General features: G+C 41.2%; 1 protein-coding gene across 4 annotated transcripts in view; it reads right to left on the reverse strand.

The window, feature by feature from the left end:
- NEDD4 (NEDD4 E3 ubiquitin protein ligase) overlaps positions 1 to 23,117 on the reverse strand; it is a 319,479-nt gene that overhangs the window by 159,988 nt on the left and 136,374 nt on the right. For all 4 annotated transcript variants that reach the window (XM_073618773.1, XM_073618772.1, XM_073618769.1 and 1 more), the window contains 2 exons: positions 22,638 to 22,688; positions 10,064 to 10,125 (listed from right to left, as the gene is read on the reverse strand). In XM_073618773.1, coding sequence (XP_073474874.1) covers positions 10,064 to 10,125; positions 22,638 to 22,688 — 113 coding nt within the window. The remainder of the gene's footprint in view (positions 1 to 10,063; positions 10,126 to 22,637; positions 22,689 to 23,117) is intronic.

Here is a 23,117-nt window from a genome sequence, read left to right on the forward strand (position 1 = left end):
TTTGATTGTAGCCGTATTAGTGCAATTGTGAGTAAGTATCACGGACGGTACTCAATTTTCTATATGATAGGGTGGTATGGGATACTATAACTTGAACAACCTTATTAAAAGAATGCAGACCGTTATCCAATTGTAAAATACTCATACACTGAGGTTTACCTTAGGACCTTAAAAGTAGTCTAAAATGTATTATATAAATCATATTTTCTGAAATATAAAATATACTTGCATATTATTAATCTCTCTATACAAGCATATTTATTTGAAATGGTCATTAAAAGTTAATATAACCCTTTATTATAAAAATAACTTCATAAGTTTCAGCAAAGTGTCTCTGTTTTACAACAGATTCCATATAAAAGTGTTACTAAGGCTGTTTGATCCTGTCTTCTCTGTTCCTCTCCCTTCTTCCACTGTCCCTAATATAACTCCTGATAAGACAGAGGCTAGGGGACGAGTTGCACATGCTCAGTTTGGCGCGTATTGCAAGTTTTTTTTTCTAGGGAATGTGCATTTGATCAGCACAGGGCCAATCAGCACTGTCTAGACAGAGGGTTAGGGGCCCTGCAGCCTTATAGGACAGTAAGTGCAGAATGAAAACTCCTCTGACAAGTTTTAACTAGATACTGATAGAAGTCACAAGACTGCTCTAACTGCTGATGAAAAAAGTTATTTAGCAGTTTATATTTGCTAGAACATGTTCTGTGTACTGTGGGAGACCAGATATAGTGAATAAAGCAAAAATATATGTAGGAAATGGGATTTTAAAGGTACACCCAATATAAAGAAGAGCACTGTCAGTTAAAAATGTATACCAAATATACACACTCATAGTCAAAGGTAAACATCCTCAACCTAGTATTGACAAAACTGTGGGAGACCAGATATAGTGAATAAAGCAAAAATATATGTAGGAAATGGGATTTTAAAGGTACACCCAATATAAAGAAGAGCACTGTCAGTTAAAAATGTATACCAAATATAATACACTCATAGTCAAAGGTAAACATCCTCAACCTAGTATTGACAAATGAAGAGAGAGAACTGTAATCACAAAGAATTCTGATCATAACCACGTCCACAAATTTCAACATGTTTTGCCAGGAAGCCTTCATCAGGAAAATGGATGAGGATTTTCGATTATTCAACAACAGTACACATGATCAGAACAACCTTGGATGTTTAAAAAAGAGAACAGAAAATAAAGATAAATAAATGGAAAAGATACATGAAACATTTATATTTATACAACTTGAAAGCTCTTTAGCTTGTATAACCATGACTCCACCAAAACCCCCCCAAGAAAATTCAACACCTACCCCCACCCGACCCCACCCCAGGCTTACACCCTCCCCCTCCATATGCTCCCAACCGACACAACCCTTATGTCAGCTCCATACCTCTAAAGAGAGTTCCGGGGAAGTCGCAGGACCCAAAGTGTCAAGTGAGAGGAGAGGAGAGGGGAGGAGGGATACCCCCAGAGTTCACCCCCCCTGTGGTCCAGAAGGATGTCTGATCACCCGTAGGGAGGGATGTGTGTTATTATAAATGAAGACCATCTAAGACAGAAGAGATGATCAGAGTATCTGTAACATATATCATAGATAATAAAAATACACATATTGCGGGTGAGGGGAGAGAAAGTCCACAGCAGTATCTAATCAGTGGACCGTACTCACCGACTCCCCATGATATAAGAAGATATTTATATTGGGAGCTCATGAGGACTTAGTGGCACGATACCAATTATGAAAATGCATCTAAGAGAGAGGACACGGCTACTTCAAAGTTTCTGAAATGATATGTAAATATGCATATGCCTGTATCAGAATCTTGTATAATAAGAAATATATATATGTGTATAATGCGTCTCTAAATCTTCAAGAGCACATGCTCACCTTGAAGGGGTTCACAACGCTGTGTAGAAAACTACATCAGGTGCCTATTGGTGCTTCTGGAGAGACACCCAAAGATAATGAACCTCAAAGGGTAGTCGCTTCCTATATTTCAAATGAAAAAAAAAGCCTGGGGTGGGGTCTTTGTGATTACAGTTCTCTCTCTTCATTTGTCAATACTAAGGTTGTGGATGTTTACCTTTGACTATGAGTGTAAAACTGTTTTCACATTTTATTGTTTTTTGTAAAAATGTATTAATAAATATTTGGTATAAATTTTTAACTGACATTGCTCTTCTTTATATTGGGTGTACCTTTAAAATCCCATTTCCTACATATATTTTTGCCTTATTACTATTAGGGATGTTGTTACATAAAAGATGTTTCCAGTATTTCTGGAAATACTGATCTCTACCCACCTTGCTCGTCATAATACCGGGTGGATAACACACCCATGATAACTCTTCTTTGGGATTAAGAGACCAGTAACCAAACTTATTTGTCTTTTGCCGAAACTTATGATCATTCTTTATTGTGGAATGCGGAAACGAGTTTTTTTGCATTTGCACTCTCTCTATGTATCTTTCCATTACGATTTAACCTTATTAGTATTTTTCTGCTTTCTCTTTCCTGATTCATCCAAGTGGCAAACAGTGGTTATAGACATCAGTCTGGTCTGGCTGTGGTCAATTTACGTTTGAAGCCTACTCTCCTCCACTACATCTGGGAGCTTCACGTGAGTGAGTGCTTTACATAATGATGGATTATTGTGGTCAGGCATGGGAAGGATTCGTCTCAGAGGTACAGCAGGTTCGATCCAAAGACGATGTCACTGAAGCTGAGGTAGATACTTATTTCCTGGGGTTACAGCGTCTGGTTGAAAGAAAGACCCGTTTATTTTGGCACAAGGAATAGTTTGGAAAATATGTGACAAACCAGATCATACCATGGGGTCTGCATATCCAAATTTTCCCAAATATAAAGAAGGTTGAACCAAATGTGAAAAAAGCATGGGAAGCAAACTTGACGGCTTGCTCCCTGCAAATGATGCAAATACTTAGTGACCAATATAACACGGATATTGGGGAACTGGATAAAGAAATCCTGAAATGGCAGGAGGACCATGGCCATTTATCCTCTCATAATTGTTTTCTTGGAAAAGACAAGATTTTGAAAGAACATCTAACAAAATATGCCACAAATCTAATCAAAACCAAAGAAAACAAATTTATGAGAGATAAAAAAAGCATACGATCAGGACCAAGCATACAAGTGGCACCAACAGGGCCACTATCCCCGCCGGAAGACCACTCACAGTCGGGCTCCCCCGACTCATAATTTGGATCTGGTTGAGTCTGACAGTTCATCTATGTCCTCAGTCTCCTATGTCCCGATAGCTACACATCATAGTGACTCCAGTGGGGCTTCAAGAAAAAGAAAAAAAGATAGCGAAACAAGCTCACAAGAACGCCCTAGGTCAACTCATGACAAAAGTAATGATAAAAAAACACGATTGCAATGCCCACGAGGTGGTGCAACCCCTAATACCTCAAGAAATGGTAACATACAAAACCATTCACTTGTGACATTAACCACTCCAACAGTGAACCTGAATCCGGTTTCAACACCAGCGGGACCTATGTCCCAACAAACGTTGGAACAACACTCAGCCACGACTGCCTTCCCCACAGATTCCCGGATGGCACCCATATTTAGTTCCAATACCTTGGACTCCAGGCGTAATTCTTTACCTATACCTACCCCTGCACGAACAACGAGTCAACCGTTAAAGTAGATGGTCCCAGTTCCATCTCCGATGGCAACCGGGACAAATTTGACATTATTAATTTGTCCTCACACCCCTTGACAGAGGATGAGACCACCTCATTGGAATTAGGTCTCACTTTCTGTCCGGATGAGGAGGCAAATAAATTTGAATTGATCAAGGATCTGCACCTTTTTGCCAGACGCCTCATGTATAAAGTTCTATATGACAAAGATTCAAACAATGTTAAGATATCGAACTCACATAATGCCAATTTAGAAGGTGTTACCTTTGAAGACCTACGAGCTCTTCAAGATTTAATGGATTTGTGGGAGGAGAGCAATCCGGAGGAGGAGGGTTGGATATTTAACCCACCTGGACCGGAGGCCTCCCAACCTGGCAATCGGGGGGTTGGCTTATCTAACAACCCTCTTTATTCCTATAACCCCTCTTCTATATCTTCTGCTGGAATAACTTTTTGTACACCAAAGACGTATAAACCCAAATCCAAGTCTTTCCCTGTCTTACAGGGAAATTCCAACCTGTGGGCCTTTGTGATCCAGGTCACTAAAGAGATTGAGTCTACTAATTGGCTAACTGGACCCCCGGGTAACTTACCTAAACATCTGAAAAAGGCACTATGTGACTTGAGATCCAATAAGAACATCGTAATAAAACCATCTGACAAAGGTGGCAACCTTGTTCTAATGGATATATAAAACAATACGAACAAATGTGTTTTGATATCGTACGTAATACCAATTGGTACAGACCAGTTCCAAAATCTCATGTTAATTACTATATGAAGCTTTATAAGGATATCTTGACTAAGGCGCATTATAGGGGAGTCATAGACTCCAACACACTAAAATTCTTGGATTCTACCAATCCGGTGACTCCAACGTTCTACGCATTTCACAAAGTGCACAAAAACTTACAGAACCCTCCAGGTCGACCAATCATTTAGGGGTGCGGATCTCTGGCAGAAAAGGCCAGCCAACTAGTGGACGAGTATTTATACCCCCATGTAAAGGGACTCTATTCATTTGTTAAGGATATCATTGAGTTATTGAAAACATTGGATGGATTACATCTACCCCAAGGATGTTGGCTAGTTGCGATCGATATAGAGGCCTTGTACAACTCCATACCCCATACCAGAGGTGTGGAGGTTGTGCGAGAATTCTTGAACGAACGAGATCTTGATTCATGGAAGTACAATGAATTTGTGATTGAAATTCTCAATTTTATACATACACACAATATCTTTATGTTTAAGGGTTCCCACTACCTCCAGGTACAGGGCGTGGCAATGGGGGCGAAATGTGCCCCCTCCTACGCAAACCTGTACCTGGGGGGTTGGGAACGAGACCTTTTCTTTGACGAGTCCAAAGCAGAATCTATTGGTAAGATTGTATCATGGCATCGATACATAGATGATGTTTTTATGGTGTGGGCAGGATCAAGAGAACAACTATTAGAATTCCTGGTTGGTCTACAAGTAAACACATACAATCTGAAGTTTACATATACATTCGACCAGTCAAGAATTACCTTTTTAGACATAGAGATCTTTATCAATGAAACAGGGACACTCTGTTCCACATTACATAGAAAACCCTCAGCAGGAAACAGCTTACTGCATGCCAGTAGCTCGCACCCTGAAAAATTAATCAAAAGTATCCCTTTCAGTCAATTCTTGCGACTGAAACGCAATTGTACATTGGATACAGACTTTCAAAAGGAGGCAAATTTGCTACGCGATCACCTCTTAGCCAGGGGCTATAGTAGAACGTGCTTGAAAAAAGCCTTTAATAGGGTAAAAAATCAGAACAGACAACTTTTACTGTACAAGCCCAGACGTGATAAAGTATCAACATCAACGAGAGTGATCACTAAGTACAACAGACAACATGCAAAGGTGCGACATATTTATAAAAAGTTCTGGTACCTATTGGCAGCCGATCAAAAAATCTCTAAGTTCGTTAAGCCCCATCCAGACATAACCTTTAAACGCTCTCGCGCCCACTGTTTTGCAGAATCAGGGACCATGTGTCCCTTATCTCCAAACACAGGATGGAAACACCAATCAGCCGTCATGTGGGGCTATACAACAATTTTGATTTAAAAGTTATTGTTTTTTTTAGTCTAGAACACATTCCAGAACGTGAACGAGGTGGTGACATAGATAACAAACTCCTCCAATTGGAGACGAGATGGATGTATTGTTTACAGGCTACTCGGTCCCCTGGCCTCAATGAGGGGATTAGTTACAAGCCCTTTCTGTGAACTCCATCCCTTACTGAGATTTGCCACTCATGTCCTTTTGGGAGAACGTCCCCGAAATTGAGAGATCCATCTGGCCATATAAATCAAGGCACTAATTATCTTCCTGGGTATATTGATCATGGGATTGTGTTACCCATGTTACTACCCATCTCCCCTTTCTTTTCTTCCCCCCCACACCTCCCCCCCGTTTTGGAATCACTCATCACGCTTGAACATCATGGGATTGCTAGACGTATGTTTTGATCGCGACCAATCCCCGATTGGCTGTCTAGCCTAGGGTTGCCTTTATTATTTAAAATATATCTTTCAGAATAGGGAAAGCAATACACATAGAGTTAGCTGTAATGGTGTACACATTGGTATAATCTCCTATATGTAGATACAAATTATGGGTGCATTATTGTAAATCAATTATTGTGATGTATAATCATGACCACACCCAAACTTTATGGTTTACCCCCCTTTTTTTTTTACCCCCCCAGGCTTCTTTGTTCCCTCGTTTTTACCTCCCCTGTCCAGTGCCCTTTGATCCCCGTATGGACGCCCAAGGGTGTGGACTAGGGTGGGTATACACCACCCTTGGGTTTTTCCCTTCTGGGGGGGTGCCACCCCGGTCCACGCCCGCCTTGAGGTTTCCTTTTCACCCATGGCATCCCAGCTTAACCATATTCAACAGCCACCATATACCATCTGTCCAAGCCTTTCCATTCTCTTGGCTCAGCACTGTCTTCAATGTGAGTTACAGCGCTGTTTTTGGCAACCGGAAGTACCTTTCACTTCCGGGTTTTTGGATCCGGTTCTGGGTAATCAGTCCATGGACCTGGGACCTCCTCCTTGCATCCGCTTGGCGCCGGTGCAGAGTGATGACATACGCAGCATTTTGGCGCCATGGGGAGGGGTATTTAAACCCCACACATTCTGATGCTTGTGTTAGCAGCTTGGGAGCTCATGCTGAATATGGACGCCGGCACCAGGTAAAACCATAAGTTGGTCTAGCACTTTGCGATATAGTCAATTGAGAACTAAGCACTGCTTTGAGTGCCTTAATATATATATATATTTTTTTCATTTGAAATATAGGAAGCGACTATCCTTTGAGGTTCATTATCTTTGGGTGTCTCTCCAGAAGCACCAATAGGCACCTGATGTAGTTTTCTACACAGCGTTGTGAACCCCTTCAAGGTGAGCATGTGCTCTTGAAGATTTAGAGACGCATTATACACATATATATATTTCTTATTATACAAGATTCTGATACAGGCATATGCATATTTACATTTTCATTTCAGAAACTTTGAAGTAGCCATGTCCTCTCTCTTGATTCTCGCATAGATGCATTTTCATAATTGGTATTGTGCCACTAGTCCTCATGAGCTCCCAATATAAATATCTTCTTATATCATGGGGTGTCGGTGAGTACGGTCCACTGATTAGATACTGCTGTGGACTTTCTCTCCCCTCACCCGCAATATGTGTATTTTTATTATCTATGATATATGTTACAGATACTGTGATCATCTCTTCTGTCTTGGATGGTCTTCATTTATAATAACACACATCCCTCCCTACAGGTGATCAGGCATCTTTCTGGACTACAGGGGGGAGTGAACTCTGGGGGTATCCCTCCTCCCCTCTCCTCTCACTTGACACTTCGGGTCCTGCGACTTCCCCGGAACTCTCTTTAGAGGTATGGAGTTGACGTAAGGGTTGTGTCGGTTGGGAGCATATGGAGGGGGAGGGTGTAAGCCTGGGGTGGGGGTAGGTGTTGAATTTTCTTGGGGGGGTTTTGATGGAGTCATGGTTATACAAGCTAAAGAGCTTTCAAGTTGTATAACTATAAATGTTTCATGTATCTTTTCCATTTTTTTATCTTTATTTTCTGTTCTCTTTTTTAAACATCCAAGGTTGTTCTTATCATGTGTACTGTTGTTGAATAATCGAAAATCCTCGTCCATTTTCCTGATGAAGCCTTCCTGGCGAAACATGTTGAAATTTGTGGACGTGGTTATGATCAGAATTCTTTGTGATTACAGTTCTCTCTCTTCATTTGTCAATACTAGGTTGAGGATGTTTACCTTTGACTATGAGTGTAAAACTGTTTTCACATTTTATTGTTCTTTTTTGTAAAAATGTATTAATAAATATTTGGTACAAATTTTTAACTGACAGTGCTCTTCCGTATATTGGGTGTACCTTTAAAATCCCATTTCCTACATATATTTTTGCTTTATTACTCTTAGGGATGTTGGTACATAAAAGATGTTTCCAGTATTTCTGGAAATACTGATCTCTACCCACCTTACTCATCAGATATAGTGAATGCAGGGTCCTGGGTTTAGTAACACTTTAAGTTTAATATCTTTTGGCAATAGTGAGAGGGTATCTCCAGGCAAACAGCTAAATACACAGTTTATATAGATACATGTTTATTGTTTTATCTGCTGAAGATTTGGAATTCTGTACAGCCGGTTCTGACACACACACACACACCTGCTACACCATACAGCCAACTACTGTAGTTCATCAAAACAATATCCCATATCACACCTCTGCATTCACACTGCTGATTGATAGCTAGACAAAAATCAGCACCTCTGTCAAACTAGCTGGGAGGTGATTAAGGAAGCTGCTTGAGGAAATTGAAAAAGTGATCTGCCCGGTTGTGCAGTGTGGCAGAGGTGATTAAATCATAAAACTTGCTCAAGAGAAAGACATTTTTTGCCAATTAAAAGGTTAGTTTTTTTTTTGCCCTTGTCACTTATTCATTTTTCACTTTCTGCTTTGTCGCTGAGCATTTGACAAACTACATTCACTTCAGTCGCCTTCAGTGATACTAACATACATTTGCACTTTTTGTTCAACATTATATTCATTGTTTCAGTCGGTCACTATAGTTATACACTGTGGAAGCGAGGTTTATTTTCTGATACGTCTTTCACAGTCATCATCATGGAGGCCATTATGTTGGTTTGAGCCCGTGTTCTCCCTGTTTGGCCTACCGGGCCTTTTTGGATCTTACACCCACAGCTCCAAGAACAGACATTTTCAGTGGCAGTCCAGTGAATATGAGCATGTGTATTCCCTCTAACAGTTTTGTAAGTATCTGCACAATATGGCGGTCCTTTAAAAATGTGACCCTATACAATTCTTTTACCATCTCTATTATACTTATACAATTTTTACCTTTTAGATATCAAGTTTGCATCAACCCCTGAGGAAGTGAACAGGTGTTCACGAAATGTGTCGGGTCACTAGGATGCATTCTTATACTTATCTTGGACCTTTATCATGGAAAATCGTATTTTACTGCAATATTATGTGTACAACATTAAGAATCTGTACATATACTTGAAATCTGTTTGTGGCTACTGTAAATCTTGTGTGAACCAATAAATATGTTGTTTTTTATTTCATTTATACCAGTGTCACACCTCATTTAAAGTCCCAAGGGCAAAAATGTCTGTATTTGTATATTCAATAGGGATGGAGGTGCGCCACGGGGTACACCAGGTCACACTTTATTGTTCATAGAGTTAGTTTACCTTTTCACAAAAAATGTAAATGTAAACTAACTCATAACACCCTCAAGTCCCAGCGACATACAACTTATATGCTCCCCATCATTCCCTGCCCTCTCCTGATGGCATAGTGGTCCGGAAATTGAATACATTATTACACAACCCTGGAGGCTGTGTAACAGCAAATAGTGAGATGATGGTGAGTGACCATTGTTCACCGCTAGCTACGAGACCAATGAGAATCTCTGCTTTGTTCTAATATGCCTCACTGGAATGCATACTCAAGGCTCCTTTAGCCTCAAAAGGATTCTCACTGGTCAGTGGATTCATGTGGGCACTGCTGACCAATAAGTGCTCACCAATGCTTATATTATGCTGTGTGGGGGTGTTTTAATGTGACAGACTGTTATACCAACTGGAGATTGCAACGGATATCAGGGAGCTGTTGTATTTGCCCAAAACAAAGCCATTATCACAATGTACAAAGGTGTTTTTAAACACTAACCAGTAGGCAGACAATTATACTAGACAGCTGCACAATATCAACAAAACTCAATGGTGATTCAAGAAGGATTGCACACAGTTCTGCTGCTTACCTTCGGGGATGAAGAATAAAGTCTTTAAATGTATATGGTCGCTCCAACCGGGGATTTTCTGTCTGGATAAAGCAGTGATAACTGGTAAGCCAATGGAAAACATACATACAAACAAAGGAAAGCATTAGGTACTAGGTAATTCATTTTCTAGGAGTCTTCCAGGGTACCATCTGAGAGAAAGGGTCCCTCCCACCTAAAACAGGAAACACATCTACCATTATAAAAAAAAGTACTATGTACCTTTGTGCCTCATAACAAAAGAGCCAACGGAACAAAAGTTATAATCCTGGACCCCTGGGATACACTAACGTTATATAAAAAAATATTTTGTCTATATTAGTGTCAGGTAGTTGTGCTGCCTTGGAAGACTCCTAGAAAATGAATTATAAGGAACCTAACTTTTTTTTCTCGAGTTGTCTTTCAGGGCAGCATCTGAGAGGATTGGCAAAAAACACTTGCTTAGGGGAGGTTAACAGGCTGAAGAACCTTTCTACCAAAAGATTGGTCTTGGATGGACAGGAGGTCTATCCCGTAATGCTTTACGAAGGTTTTAAAGCACGACCATGTCACTGCCCTGCAGATCTGGTCTGGTGTAGCTCCTGCTTTCTCTGTGTATGAAGATGCTCAAGACCTGGTAGCATGGGCTGTGATTCCCTTGGGTGGTACCTAGTTCTGAGAATAGTAGGGGTGTGCAATTGCTAGTTTGATCCATTTGGCAATGGTGCTTTTTGAAGCTCTGTTCCCTATTGGGCCTGGAGAAAGGAACAGACAGTGCTGATGACTTCCTCCAATATTTTGTACTTTACAGGTAAGCTATTAGAGATCATCTAAATTTTAGTATGTTTCTTTGTCACTGTTTGGTTTCCAGAGAATGAAGGGATTAGGACGTTGTGATCTGTAGAATGTTTTGCACAGCAAAGCTGGGTCTTGTCTTAGGACTATCTTGCCCATATAGATGGTGTAGTACAGTTCTAGGATGGAGAGTGCCTAGATTTTGCTTACTCTCCTGGCTGACACTAAGGAGACCAGTAGTACTCTTAAGGTTGAATGTTTTTTTTTTTTTAACAGTCATCTATGGGTTCAAATAGAGTTTTAGGGAATACTTGAAGCACTATAGATAGGTCCCAGGCTAGAAAGTTTTTGGATAGGGAGGTCTTGCTCTGGCTATGAAGAAAGTAAATCTTTTGATCAAACGGTCTTCAGCTAGTTTAATGTCCAAGAAGGAAGATAGTGTAAATATTTGGACCTTTAGAGTTTTGTGTGACCATTGCTTGTCTGTCCTCGCTTATAGAAATTCCAATATAGTAGGAATGATTGGTCTCTCTTCTTGGTTGTGTTCTTTGTACCAGGATTCTAATTTCTTTCCGATTTTTTTGTAGATTGCAAATGTGCCCTTCTTCCTGCTGGAAAGAAGTGTATTCATAATTCTATCTGACAAGACTTTGTGCTTCAAAATCACCCCCTCCATAGCCAAGCTGAAAGCTTTAGGATTCTGATGTGAGAATGCATTGCCGGCCCCTGTGTCAGGCGATTTGTTTTGAGTGGTAGCGGGATGTGTGGCTGTATGCTCATACTTTTCAAGTGAGTAAACCACGCTGTTTGTGGCCAGTAGGGTGATATCAGGATGACTGTTGTTTTTTCTTCCTTGATGGTCTGGATTACTCTTGAGATCAAGTTTGTTGGGGAAAAGACCAGCTCTGAGCTAATGCTTTCAGTATCTCATTTCCATTGTTTGGTGTTTGTGAGAATGTCAGAAACCATGAATCAGACTGAGACAGAAGTACAGTTAAATCACACTTGTTTATTAATAATAATAATAATAATAATAATAATAAAAAGGTAAACAAAGTAAACGTAGTCAAAACATAGCCAAAGTTCAGGAACCGGAACAGATAGTCAGACAAGCGAAAACGTCAGGGAGCCAGAGATGAGCGTAGTAGAACAGCAAGCAGGATCTGGAGCCAGAAGCAATGTCAGCCAAGCAAGTCTTTAACAGGAACACAGGAGAGCGTCTTTAGAGATGTGACCAAGGTGAAGGCAAAGATCATCTTGGCTGGACGGCTTAAGTAGGCTGGACTGACGAGCAGGATATCAACAGGTGAGTAACTGCAGAGAGAAAGGAGCTGGCAATTAGCTGACAGCTGATCGGCCAGCTTTGAGAAGGAAGGGCTGAGCCCAGCCCTGACAGAGAAGAACTTTGGAAACGTAGTGTTTGTTCTTGCTGTGAAGAGGTCTACTGCTGGGGTCCCCCACATTTGTGTAATCCAGTTGAAAGTTGCGTGATCCAGAGACCATTCTGTTTGTTTTAAGGTCTCCCTGCTGAGAAAATCTGCCAACGTGTTTTGAACCCCCTTTAAATGGACGGCTAACAGAGAAAATAGGTTTTCCTTTGACCAGGCTAGAAGGGTGTTTGCCAGGTTCATCAGCTGGTGAGACTTGGTACCTCCTTGTCTGTTGATATTAACACAACAGCTATGACATTGTCTGACTAAATTTTACAATGTTTGACCCTGATCTGGAGTTGGGAGGACAAGAGAGCTTGTTGTACTGCCTTCATCTCCCTCAAGTTGGATGATTACTATGCCAAAGGTTGGTTCCATCTGCCCTGTGTTAGTTGGTCCTCTTGGTGTGCACTCCATCCTTCAATAGGATATAATCCTGATCACCTCTGTTTGAGAGAAAGTTCTGTAGGGGACTTGTGTGTAGTTGGGCCCATGTGATCACGGGAAAGGATGCTGTCATTAGGCCCACAATACTTTTCCCATTCCTTATGGTGGTTGAGGATGATAGAGGGAAGGTATCTCCTTTATAATTTTATGTTCTTTTTCTTTTGAGAGGCAGATTTTTATCTCCTTAACATCTATGACATAACTTAAGTAATTTACTGTCAGGTTGGAAGTTAGGTGCGGCTATTCGATTATAAGCCACCCTAGATCCTGAAGATACTGGATGCTAGTGTGCAGGTTGTGTTCTAACATTTCCTTTGTGTTGGCGAAGGTCGTCTAAGTATGGTAAAACGCCAATGCCCTGCAGTTGTAGTTTCATGAGGGCTTCTGCCAATATTTTCATAAATATTCTGGGAGCCAATGAGAGGCTGAATGACAGGGAGGTGTATTGTAGGTGCACCGTGGTGTGTGGTCTCTTGCAAATCTCAAATACCGATTGTGGTCTGATCGGGATATGTGAATATGTGAATAAGCATCCTTGAGATCTAAGGTAGCCAGGAACGCTTCTGGCAGGAGGATATTCCTAATGGAATATATAGAGTCTAACTGGAACATTTTGTATTTTACAGCTTTGTTTAAGGGTTTGAGGTTTAGGATTAGTCTGAATTTTCCTGAGGGTTTACTCTTGGCAAAGATGAGAGAGTAAAACCCTTTACCATCCTTGTCAGGGGAGACAAAATGCAACTATTTTTTTGTGCTAGAAGTTCTTTCTTAGATGACAGCAGCCCTGCTGCTATTTCTTTGTCTCTTGGGAGACGTGATGAACTAACTGCTGGTGGGAGTTCTAGAGTATTCTATTGCATGTCCCTCAGAAACGGTGTTGAGGACAATTTTGTGTTCTGTGCCTTGAATATGCAGGTAGGTGTCCGTCCCCCCCCCCCCCGATAGGCAGTCATTGCTTCTTGGTATGGATATCAGGGGGTTTGAGTATGACATTTTGTTTTGTTTCTCCTTGGCTAGGGGGAACCCATTTTTCTTATCCTCTGACCTGACCAGTACCGATTCCAGTTCAGGTCTGCATAGTTTTCCTGAGAATGGGTTTCCAGTCCAGGCTTTAAGCCACAGTGCCTTACAGATTGAGTTGATGAGGGCCATTGATCAAGCTGTGGATTAGAGGTCGACCGATATATCGGCCGATATTTGGTGTTTTTTACTTAATCGGCATCGGCCGATTGTGCTGATAAAAGAGGCCGATATCAGCGGACTTGCAAATTACTTCTGTAATAGAAGTCAATACAAGTTGCCTGAAAACTTCTGTGAAGCTACTTCTGTCCTCCTCTGGGCAGCCTGCCAAATCTGATAAAAAGAACCTGAAGGATACAATGTTTACACTTATGAATGAATTGAGCTCCAGTGTGTAGAAGCTCTCAGTTTAACCATTTAAAGACTAAATCTTTTCTGACACTTGTTGCTTACAAGTAAAAATCCTGTATTTTCTGCTAGAAAATCACTTAGAACCCCCAAACAATATATATATATATATTTTTTAGCAGAGACCCTAGGGAATAAAATAGCGGTTGTTACAATATTTTATGTCACACAGTATTTGCGCAGCGGTCTTTCAAATGCAATATTTTTTGAAAAAATACACTAATAAATTTTTTTTAAAAACTAAGCAGTAAAGTTAGCCCATTTTTTTTCATCCAAAAGTTTTGATTACCTGTTTTTGTGTATTTAATATTTAAGATATAGTTCTTTTTATTTATTTTTTTTAATCTAAATTCTAAATACAAGTGAACTGATTGGAGGTTTGTTTTGTTTAATAAATGTTTAAATGTAAAAAATTTTCTGTATCACTTAAGGTAGCTTTCACACTGGAGCAGGCATGCGTTGACGGTAAAACGCTGCTAGTTTTAGCAGCGCTTTACCGTCATTTTAGCGGCGCTATTCAGCTGATAGCAGGGCGCTTATAACCCAGCTAGCAGCCAAGGAAGGGGTTAAATGCTCCCCTGAAGCGCCGCTGCCAAAACGCTTTTCAGGCGCTTCGGCAGCGGTGCACATTCATTTCAATGGGTAGGAGTGGTGGAGGAGCGGTATACACCGCTCCAAAGATGCCGCTTGCAGGACTTTTTTTTAACATCCTGCCAGCGCATCACCTCAGTGTGAAAGCACTCGGGATATCACACTGAGACAGGGGAGCCGTTTTACAGGCACTTTACAGGCGCTATTTTTAGCCCAAAAGCGCCTGAAAAACACCCCAGTGTGAAAGGGGTCTAACTATTAGATTTTATGAGATGAAGGGAAAAAAAAAAAAAATCGGCCCAATATATCGGCCCAAAAAAATCGGCATCACATATCGGCTATCGGCCACCGCGATTTCTAAATATCGGCATCGGCCAGAGAAAAACCCATATCGGTCGACCTCTACTGTGGATGGAGCGGTTTCTGACACAGTCAATTTGAAAATGGCCGTCCACATGCTGCACTTAAAGCTTCCTGCCCGCACTTGCTCTGGCCCCGCTCTCAGCTGCCCCGCCATATGCGTAGGTGGAGTAGAACATAACGGCTGTGGTGGTTCTCTCCCAAGTGCCACAATGTGGAGTGATGTTTTTTTCATGTTCCTGATGTCCCCATGAGGATCAGGGAACCACAGTTGCCGAAACCGGAAATTATGGCTAAGGCTGTAAGGATGTCCAATTAATGCATCACAAGAAGTGATGTGAGCACTCAAGAGACTCTTGAGGCCCATGCTGGTATCCTGGAAGTGAAGCGCATCACTGGAGGTGAAACAAACTGTGTCAAGAGGGGACTCCCCCCCCCTACTTCTTGGCACCATTTTACTGCCCATGGGGTCCGATGCCAGATCAGATCAGCACATCAGGTACTATGGGCAGGAAGAGATTATGAGTTACAGAAGAAGCACAGGGGAAGCGGTTCAGAAAAGCCTGTGGCTGAAGGGATGGTTGCATACTCCCCGATGGAGGTGAAATCTCAGGCTGAAATAGGGATAGTGACGGGAGAAACCCTGAAAGCCCTGCCTGGGCATGACTTGTCTCTGCTGAGGCCGTAAAAAAAGGCAAGCCAGACAGGGAGGCTCCTGCAACAAGCAAGACAGCCTGGACATTAGAAAATAAGAACTGAGGCACAGAGGTACCAGGCACTTTTTTATAAGGGTGGGTGATGTGTTTCCTGTTTCAGGTGGAAGGAGCTCTATCTTTCAGATGATGCCATGCAAAACGACTCGAGAAAATTCAAAACTAAGAACAATGATAAATAAGAAAATACTGCAGAGAGCACAGGAAGTTATTAGCTGAAAATATTTCTGGCGTAATCAACACTTTTAACTGTATACTTAAAAGACCAAAAGGAGCAAGAAAACAAAGATATTTGCTAGGGTTTACATACACTATCTGTAGCCTGAAATTCATTCTTTTGGTTACACCCCCCAATCAAGTTTTTTTTTTTTTTTTTTTGTGGCAAATCAGGAAGATTTTGTTACACTTCCTAAATCTAATCCTGGTGATATTACAGGAAGTGATTGAAAATCTCTCTAAACTGAGAGGAAATCCCTTCATAGTAATTACCAGAATAGGTATTACATTTCTATTCCTCTATCCCTGTTCCAGTTCCAGTGACAACTTTAAATTTTAGAAGGTCATATAATTTCCTTTAACAAACCTAAACCTCCAAAGACGAACTAAAGTACAAACATTATCCAGAGTTATATACAGTATATAGCAAACTGGAAAGAAGAAATGTGGAAGGCTTATTGCTTTTAAAAACACCCTCTCCTGTAAACACCAACACAGCATAGAAGATAACTGAGGGCTGTTATCTAATTTTAATTTGTACAAATAACAATATACTACAAACAGTGCATCCGGAAAGTTTTCACAGCGCCTCACTTTTGTTAGGTTACAGCCTTATTCCAAAATGAATTAATTCATTATTTTCCTAAAAATTCTACAAACAATACCCCATAATGACAAATTGAAAGAAGTTTGTTTGAAATCTGTGCAAAATTATTAAAAACTTACCTAGGTAAGTATGAATCTTTAAAAAAAAAAAAAAACCCATGCTTCTCTTTTAAGCCCTTTGATTTGTAAGTAACTAACTCCAAAAGATGTGTGTTATATGAACCCCAAACTATCTCCTATTAAATAAGGCTCTCCCAAAAATAAAGGAATATCTTTTTTTTTTTTTTTTAAGAAAAAAAAAAAATTATATATATATATATATATATATATATATATATATATATATATATATATATATATATATATATATATAAAAAATAGGTATCGTTAATTGGTATTGGCGAGTACTTGGGGAAAAAGTATCGGTGCATCCCTAGTCTAAAGCCATACAACTTTCCTATAAGGAGATCCATTGCTCCAACCATTGGGAACTTCTCTAAAGAATTATTCATAGATGGTACCTCACCCTATTTAAACTATCCAAATTCTCATAAAAAAACTCCTCCTTATGCCGGAGAGTGTATGGGGTGCTGGGATCGCTTTCACGTGTCCTATGGCACTGCAAATCTCTGAATTGCTACTGGAATCAGATGTTCACTGTAATTTCTGAAATATCAGGCATGGTAGCGTCCCTATTGACAGAAACTGAGTTGTGTATTGAGCTATATATTACATATTATATACATTGATCACTTTTCTCCTAAGAGAACCAAATCTTGTTAATTTACTTTATACCATCAAGATCAATGTAACTCGATGGAAAAACCCCTCCCCTCTGAATCTTGGAGATGTTCTCAGAGATTTTATTCTACAGGGCTCAATGGAAATTTTTCACATTAAGAATAATTTCCTGTTATTTCAAATAAACATACTGGCACTTTACTCATGTTACTTACCCTTAATTAAAGCATTTGTTACCCCCCCAAAAAAATGGATTCTGTTCCCTTAAAGCATGCTATACAACACAGTGCTTGTGCTGTGTAATTTGGCCCTATCACCTGAAATACCTGGGTGATCCTGCCTGGTTCTGCCCTTCCCTCTGTAAACCGACCACATTATATCATGGCTGCTGAGCCCTGACACCGTGGTCAGTTTACAAGCCTCCATCATCCGCAGCTATCTGCAGCTCTCCTGCAGCTCTGTCCACTCCACGATCCTTCCATCCTATTGCTTTCATAATACAACAAGCTTGCAATAATCACCTCTGCTATGTTAAATAATGTCCCCAGTGCATTTGTTTTTTGTTTTTTTTTTTAATTGCCACTGTGTACCTGATTTCAGAGCGCACTCACATGACCAGCCGCCTCTCTCCTCCTCTCCTCCTGGCTGACATCAGTGGGGGCTTCTCAGCCCCACCCACTTTGCTGTCAGCTCAAGAGAGGAGAGCGGTGGCCGGTCATGTTAGCGCCGATGGGCGCTCCGAAATCGAGTACACATCGGCAGTTTTTTAAAAAACAAATGCACTAAGGACATTATTTAACATAGCAGAGGGGATTGTTGCAAGATTGTTGCATGGCTTAACAACCTCTTTAATGTGTTTACTGCTTGTTTATAACATTCATACTAACTCCAACTCTCAAACAGAAAATTACAACACTCTGACCCTTACATAATCCCTGTACATTGTATTCACACCTACACCACAGAATTTAATGTTATGAGGGTTATTATCTATTGCCATATTAATGCATTCCTTAATACAATGCAATGTTTAATTTCTTCTTTAAATTATAAATGGAAAAAAAATTAAGACTAAAGCCTCATGCACACAGGGTTTAAAAAATGCCTCTTCTACAGGCATTTGGCGTGTTTTTTTAGCCTGTAAAAGCACCTCTATGTTAACTTGTGTTAGGCTACTTTCACACTGGGGAGGGCGGGCATCGGCGGTAAAGCGGCGCTATTTTTAGCGCCAATTAACCGTCGTTTTAGCGGCGCTAGTGGGTGGGGTTTTCAATGGGCAGGGCCACTTTAGGAGCAGTGTATACACTGCTCCTACAGCGCTGCAAAGATGCGGCTTTGCAGGACTTTTTTTTAACGTCCTGCAAGCTCACCTCGGGCTTTCACACTGGAGAGTATTGTGGGGGTATTGCAGAGTATTGCACAGCATTGCAGAGTATTGTGGGGGCATTGCAGAGTATTGCACAGCATTGCAGAGTATTGTGGGGGTATTGCAGAGTATTGTGGGGTATTGCAGAGTATTGTGGGGGTATTGCAGAGTATTGTGGGGTATTGCAGAGTATTGTGGGGGTATTGCAGAGTATTGTGGGGGTATTGCAGAGTATTGCACAGCATTGCAGAGTATTGTGGGGGTATTGCAGAGTATTGCACAGCATTGCAGAGTATTGTGGGGGCATTGCAGAGTATTGTGGGGGTATTGCAGAGTATTGCTCAGCATTAGTAGTGAGGGATGGCTGAGCATGGATGGATGGATGTCTCTGTGCAGCGCTGTGGGCACTACACATACAGCCCACAGCGCTGCAGACATCCATCCATCCCCCTCCCCGCTCACTGTGTACCGATCGGTACACAGGAGGGGAGGAGAGGAACCGGTGTCATCAGATGACGCCGGTCTGTTTACATGTGATCGCGCCGTCATTTGACGGCTCGATCACATGGTAAACGGCCGCGATCAGCGGCCATTTACCGGGATCCGTGATGCGCCGGGTCCGGATGTGTTCGGGTGCGTGCCCCAGGGGGCGCGCGAGAGGGGAATTCTGGGAGGACGTCATAGTACGTCCACCCAGAGTTATCCAACCGCCCTGCAGCCGTCATTCGGCTATGGGCCGGTTGGTAACTGGTTAAAGAGACCTTCAAATTATGAATGAGATCTATTGGTTTCTAAATGGAAATTACTTTACATTTGCAGCATTTTCTACCATACTAAAGAATTAATTGAAATTAACCCTGTAACTAGAGTCTTAACCTACAGTGGGGCAAAAAAGTATTTAGTCAGCCACCAAATGTGCAAGTTCTCCCAAATAAAAAGATGAGAGAGGCCTGTAATTGTCATCATAGATATACCTCAACTATGAGAGACAAAATGTGGAAACAAATCCAGACAATCACATTGTCTGATTTTTTAAAATAATTTATTTGCAAATTATGGTGGAAAATAAGTATTTGGTCAGTATGAAAAGTTCATCTCAATATTAACAATATATATTGTTATATATCCTTTGTTGGCAATGACAGAGGTCAAAGTTTTCTGTAAGTCTTCACAAGGTTGTCACACACTGTTGCTGGTATGTTGGCCCATTCCTCCATGCAGATCTCCTCTAGAGCAGTGATGTTTTGGGGCTGTCGCTAGGCAACACAGACTTTCAACTCCCTCCAAAGGTTTTCTATGGGGTTGAGAGCTGGAGACTGGCTAGGCCACTCCAGGACCTTGAAATTCTTCTTACGAAGCCACTCCTTCGTTGCCCGGGCAGTGTGTTTGGGATCACTGTCATGCTGAAAGACCCAGCCACATTTCAACCTCAATGCCCTTGCTGATTGGAGGAGGTTTGCACTCAAAATCTCACGATACATGGCCCCATTCATTCTTTCATGTACACGGATCAGTCGTCCTGTTCCCTTTGCAGAGAAACAGCCCCAAAGCATGATGTTGCCACCCCCATGCTTCACAGTAGGTATGGTGTTCTTTGGTTGCAACTCAGCATTCTCTCTCCTCCAAACACGACGAGTTGTGTTTCTACCAAACAGTTCTACTTTGGTTTCATCTGACATTCTCCCAATCCTCTTCTGGATCATCCAAATGCTCTCTAGCAAAACTCAGACGGGACATGTACTGGCTTAAGCAGGGGGGCACGTTTGGCACTGCAGGATCTGAGTCCCCGGCGGCGTAGTGTGTTACTGATGGTAGCCTTTATTACGTTGGTCCCAGCTCTCTGCAGGTCATTCACCAGGTCCCCCCGTGTGGTTCTGGGATTTTTGCTCACTGTTCTTGTGATCATTTTGACCCCACGTGGTGAAATCCTGCGTGGAGCCCCAGTTCCAGGGAGATTATCAGTGGTCTTGTATGTCTTCCATTTTCTAATTATTGCTCCCACAGTTGATTTCTTCACACCAAGCTGCTTGCCTATTGCAGATTCAGTCTTCCCAGCCTGGTGCAGGTCTACAATTTTGTTTCTGGTGTCCTTCGACAGCTCTTTGGTCTTCACCATAGTGGAGTTTGGAGTGTGACTGTTTGAGGTTGTGGACAGGTGTCTTTTATACTGATAACAAGTTCAAACAGGTGCCATTAATACAGGTAATGAGTGGAGGACAGAGCAGCCTCTTAAAGAAGAAGATACAGTGAGAGCCAGAAATCTTGCTTGTTTGTAGGTGACCAAATACTTATTTTCCACATAATTTGCAAATAAATTCTTTCAAAAATCAGAAATGTGATTGTCTGGATTTGTTTCCACATTTTGTCTCTCATAGTTGAGGTATACTTATGATGACAATTACAGGCGTCTCTCACCTTTTTAAGTGGGAGAACTTGCACAATTGGTTGGCTGACTAAATACTTTTTTGCCCCACTGTATATCATACCGAACCCAACTGAACTGAATAAATGTATTGCATTGCTAGCAAAATTAGGGGGACAGGTAGCCTGACACATAAATTGAAGACAACTAGTTACAAAACAATATCTGGAATTGCCCATCCAAGAATAGTTTCACCAATTAGAGCATTGTGTGTTTCAGGTTCCCAAGGCCCTCAACCCTGTCCTAAGTTTGGACTCTTTCACACTGGGGCGGTTTGCAGGCGCTATTGCGCTAAAAATAGCGCTTGCAAACCGACCCGAAACAGCCGCAGCTGTCACAAGGGCTTTCACACTGGAGCAGTGCGCTAGCAGGACGGGAAAAAAAGTCCAGCTAGCAGCATCTTCGGAGCGGTGTATACACCGCTCCTTCACCGCTCCTGCCCATGGAAATCAATGGGGAAGCGCGGCTATACCATTGGCAAAATGCAGAGACACTTTGCGGTGGTTTTTAACCCTTTCTTGGCCGCTAGCGGGGATTAAAACCACCCCGCTAGCGGCCGAATACCGCCGCTAAAACGACGGTAAAGCGCCGCTAATAATAGCGGCGCTTTAGCGCTGACGCACCTCCCACCCCAGTGTGAAAGGGGTCTTAAAGGTCTTTACAGGCAGATAGAGATGGAGCCCAGAAGCACTGGGAAATGGAATAAGTAGATACGTTGTGGTTAACTACTGAATATATCTCATTGCCTCTTTAAGGCAGTTTTTCAGTGAATGCCTCCTTAATAAATGTTGCTGACACTTAATTGTACCAACCGACAGTCTACAAACAAAGACCTGACAACACCAAAATGTAATGCCTTCTATTTGTTAGAACACAATAATAAATCTCATATACTGTATCAACTCTTACTGTGCCATATTCTACAATATATATAAAGCTGAAAACTGCTGAAACTGTTACAAAATTTTCAATGTGCTTGATAAGTCACTTAACTGTATAGGCTTATGGGGGAACCAACCTAGGATGCCTGCTATAAAACATAGATTGTAACACAGTCAGAGTCATAAACACTGAGAAACGCCTGTCTGGCAGCACATCCAGTCTGCATCTCTTACTGTAAGTTAACGACTTCATCACGTGGAGGAGAGGCAGCTGTCTGCAAAACAATGTAGCGTGCTCGCCATTTTCCAAAACACTAAGCTTAGATAAAGTTAATTATTTTCATATTTACAAACCCTGATATTCGCTTATATCCCAAAGGCTATGTGGTTGTTTCAGTCTTAAGGCAAGAGCTTCAGTCCTGACAGGCTAGATTTGCATTTGAACTAAGCACACATATCCGCTTTATTGGCCTTACATAAATGAAAAAAAAAAAACACAAGGTTTTGATCTGCAGATTAAGTTTACAAAAGGTATTGAGAAAAACCATTAAGGTGTTCATACATATCTTTACAGTACATACCGGCAACTGGTAAAGAGGAATATCCACTTGACCAAGAAAGTCATCTCTGGTCTACAAATGAAAAAGAACAGTCATTAGAAATCATTAGAACTGGGCTGTATCACCTGGAACTACAACTTTATTTAACCACTTGAAGACTGGCTTGTTACACCCCCTTCCAGTCCAGGCCAATATTCAGTGTGGTCACACTTTGAATGACAATTACTCAGCCAGGCAACAATGTGCCCACATGAATTTTATATTAAATTTTTTTGAGACAGAGCTTTCTTTTGGGTTTATATTCTATAAAGGAAAAAAAAGACCAAACATTTTGAAGAAAAAAAACCCCCAATTTTACTTTTTTCTGTTATTAAATAAATAATATTTCTTCACAAATTTAGACCAAAATCTATTTTGCTCGATTTTTTTGGTTAAAAAAAAAAAAAAAAACACAAATCAGTATAGTGTTTATTCTGTGTGAAAGAGTTATAAAGTTAACAA

Source organism: Aquarana catesbeiana, linkage group LG03 (genome assembly GCF_042186555.1).
Source record: "Aquarana catesbeiana isolate 2022-GZ linkage group LG03, ASM4218655v1, whole genome shotgun sequence".
Taxonomy (NCBI): domain Eukaryota; kingdom Metazoa; phylum Chordata; class Amphibia; order Anura; family Ranidae; genus Aquarana; species Aquarana catesbeiana.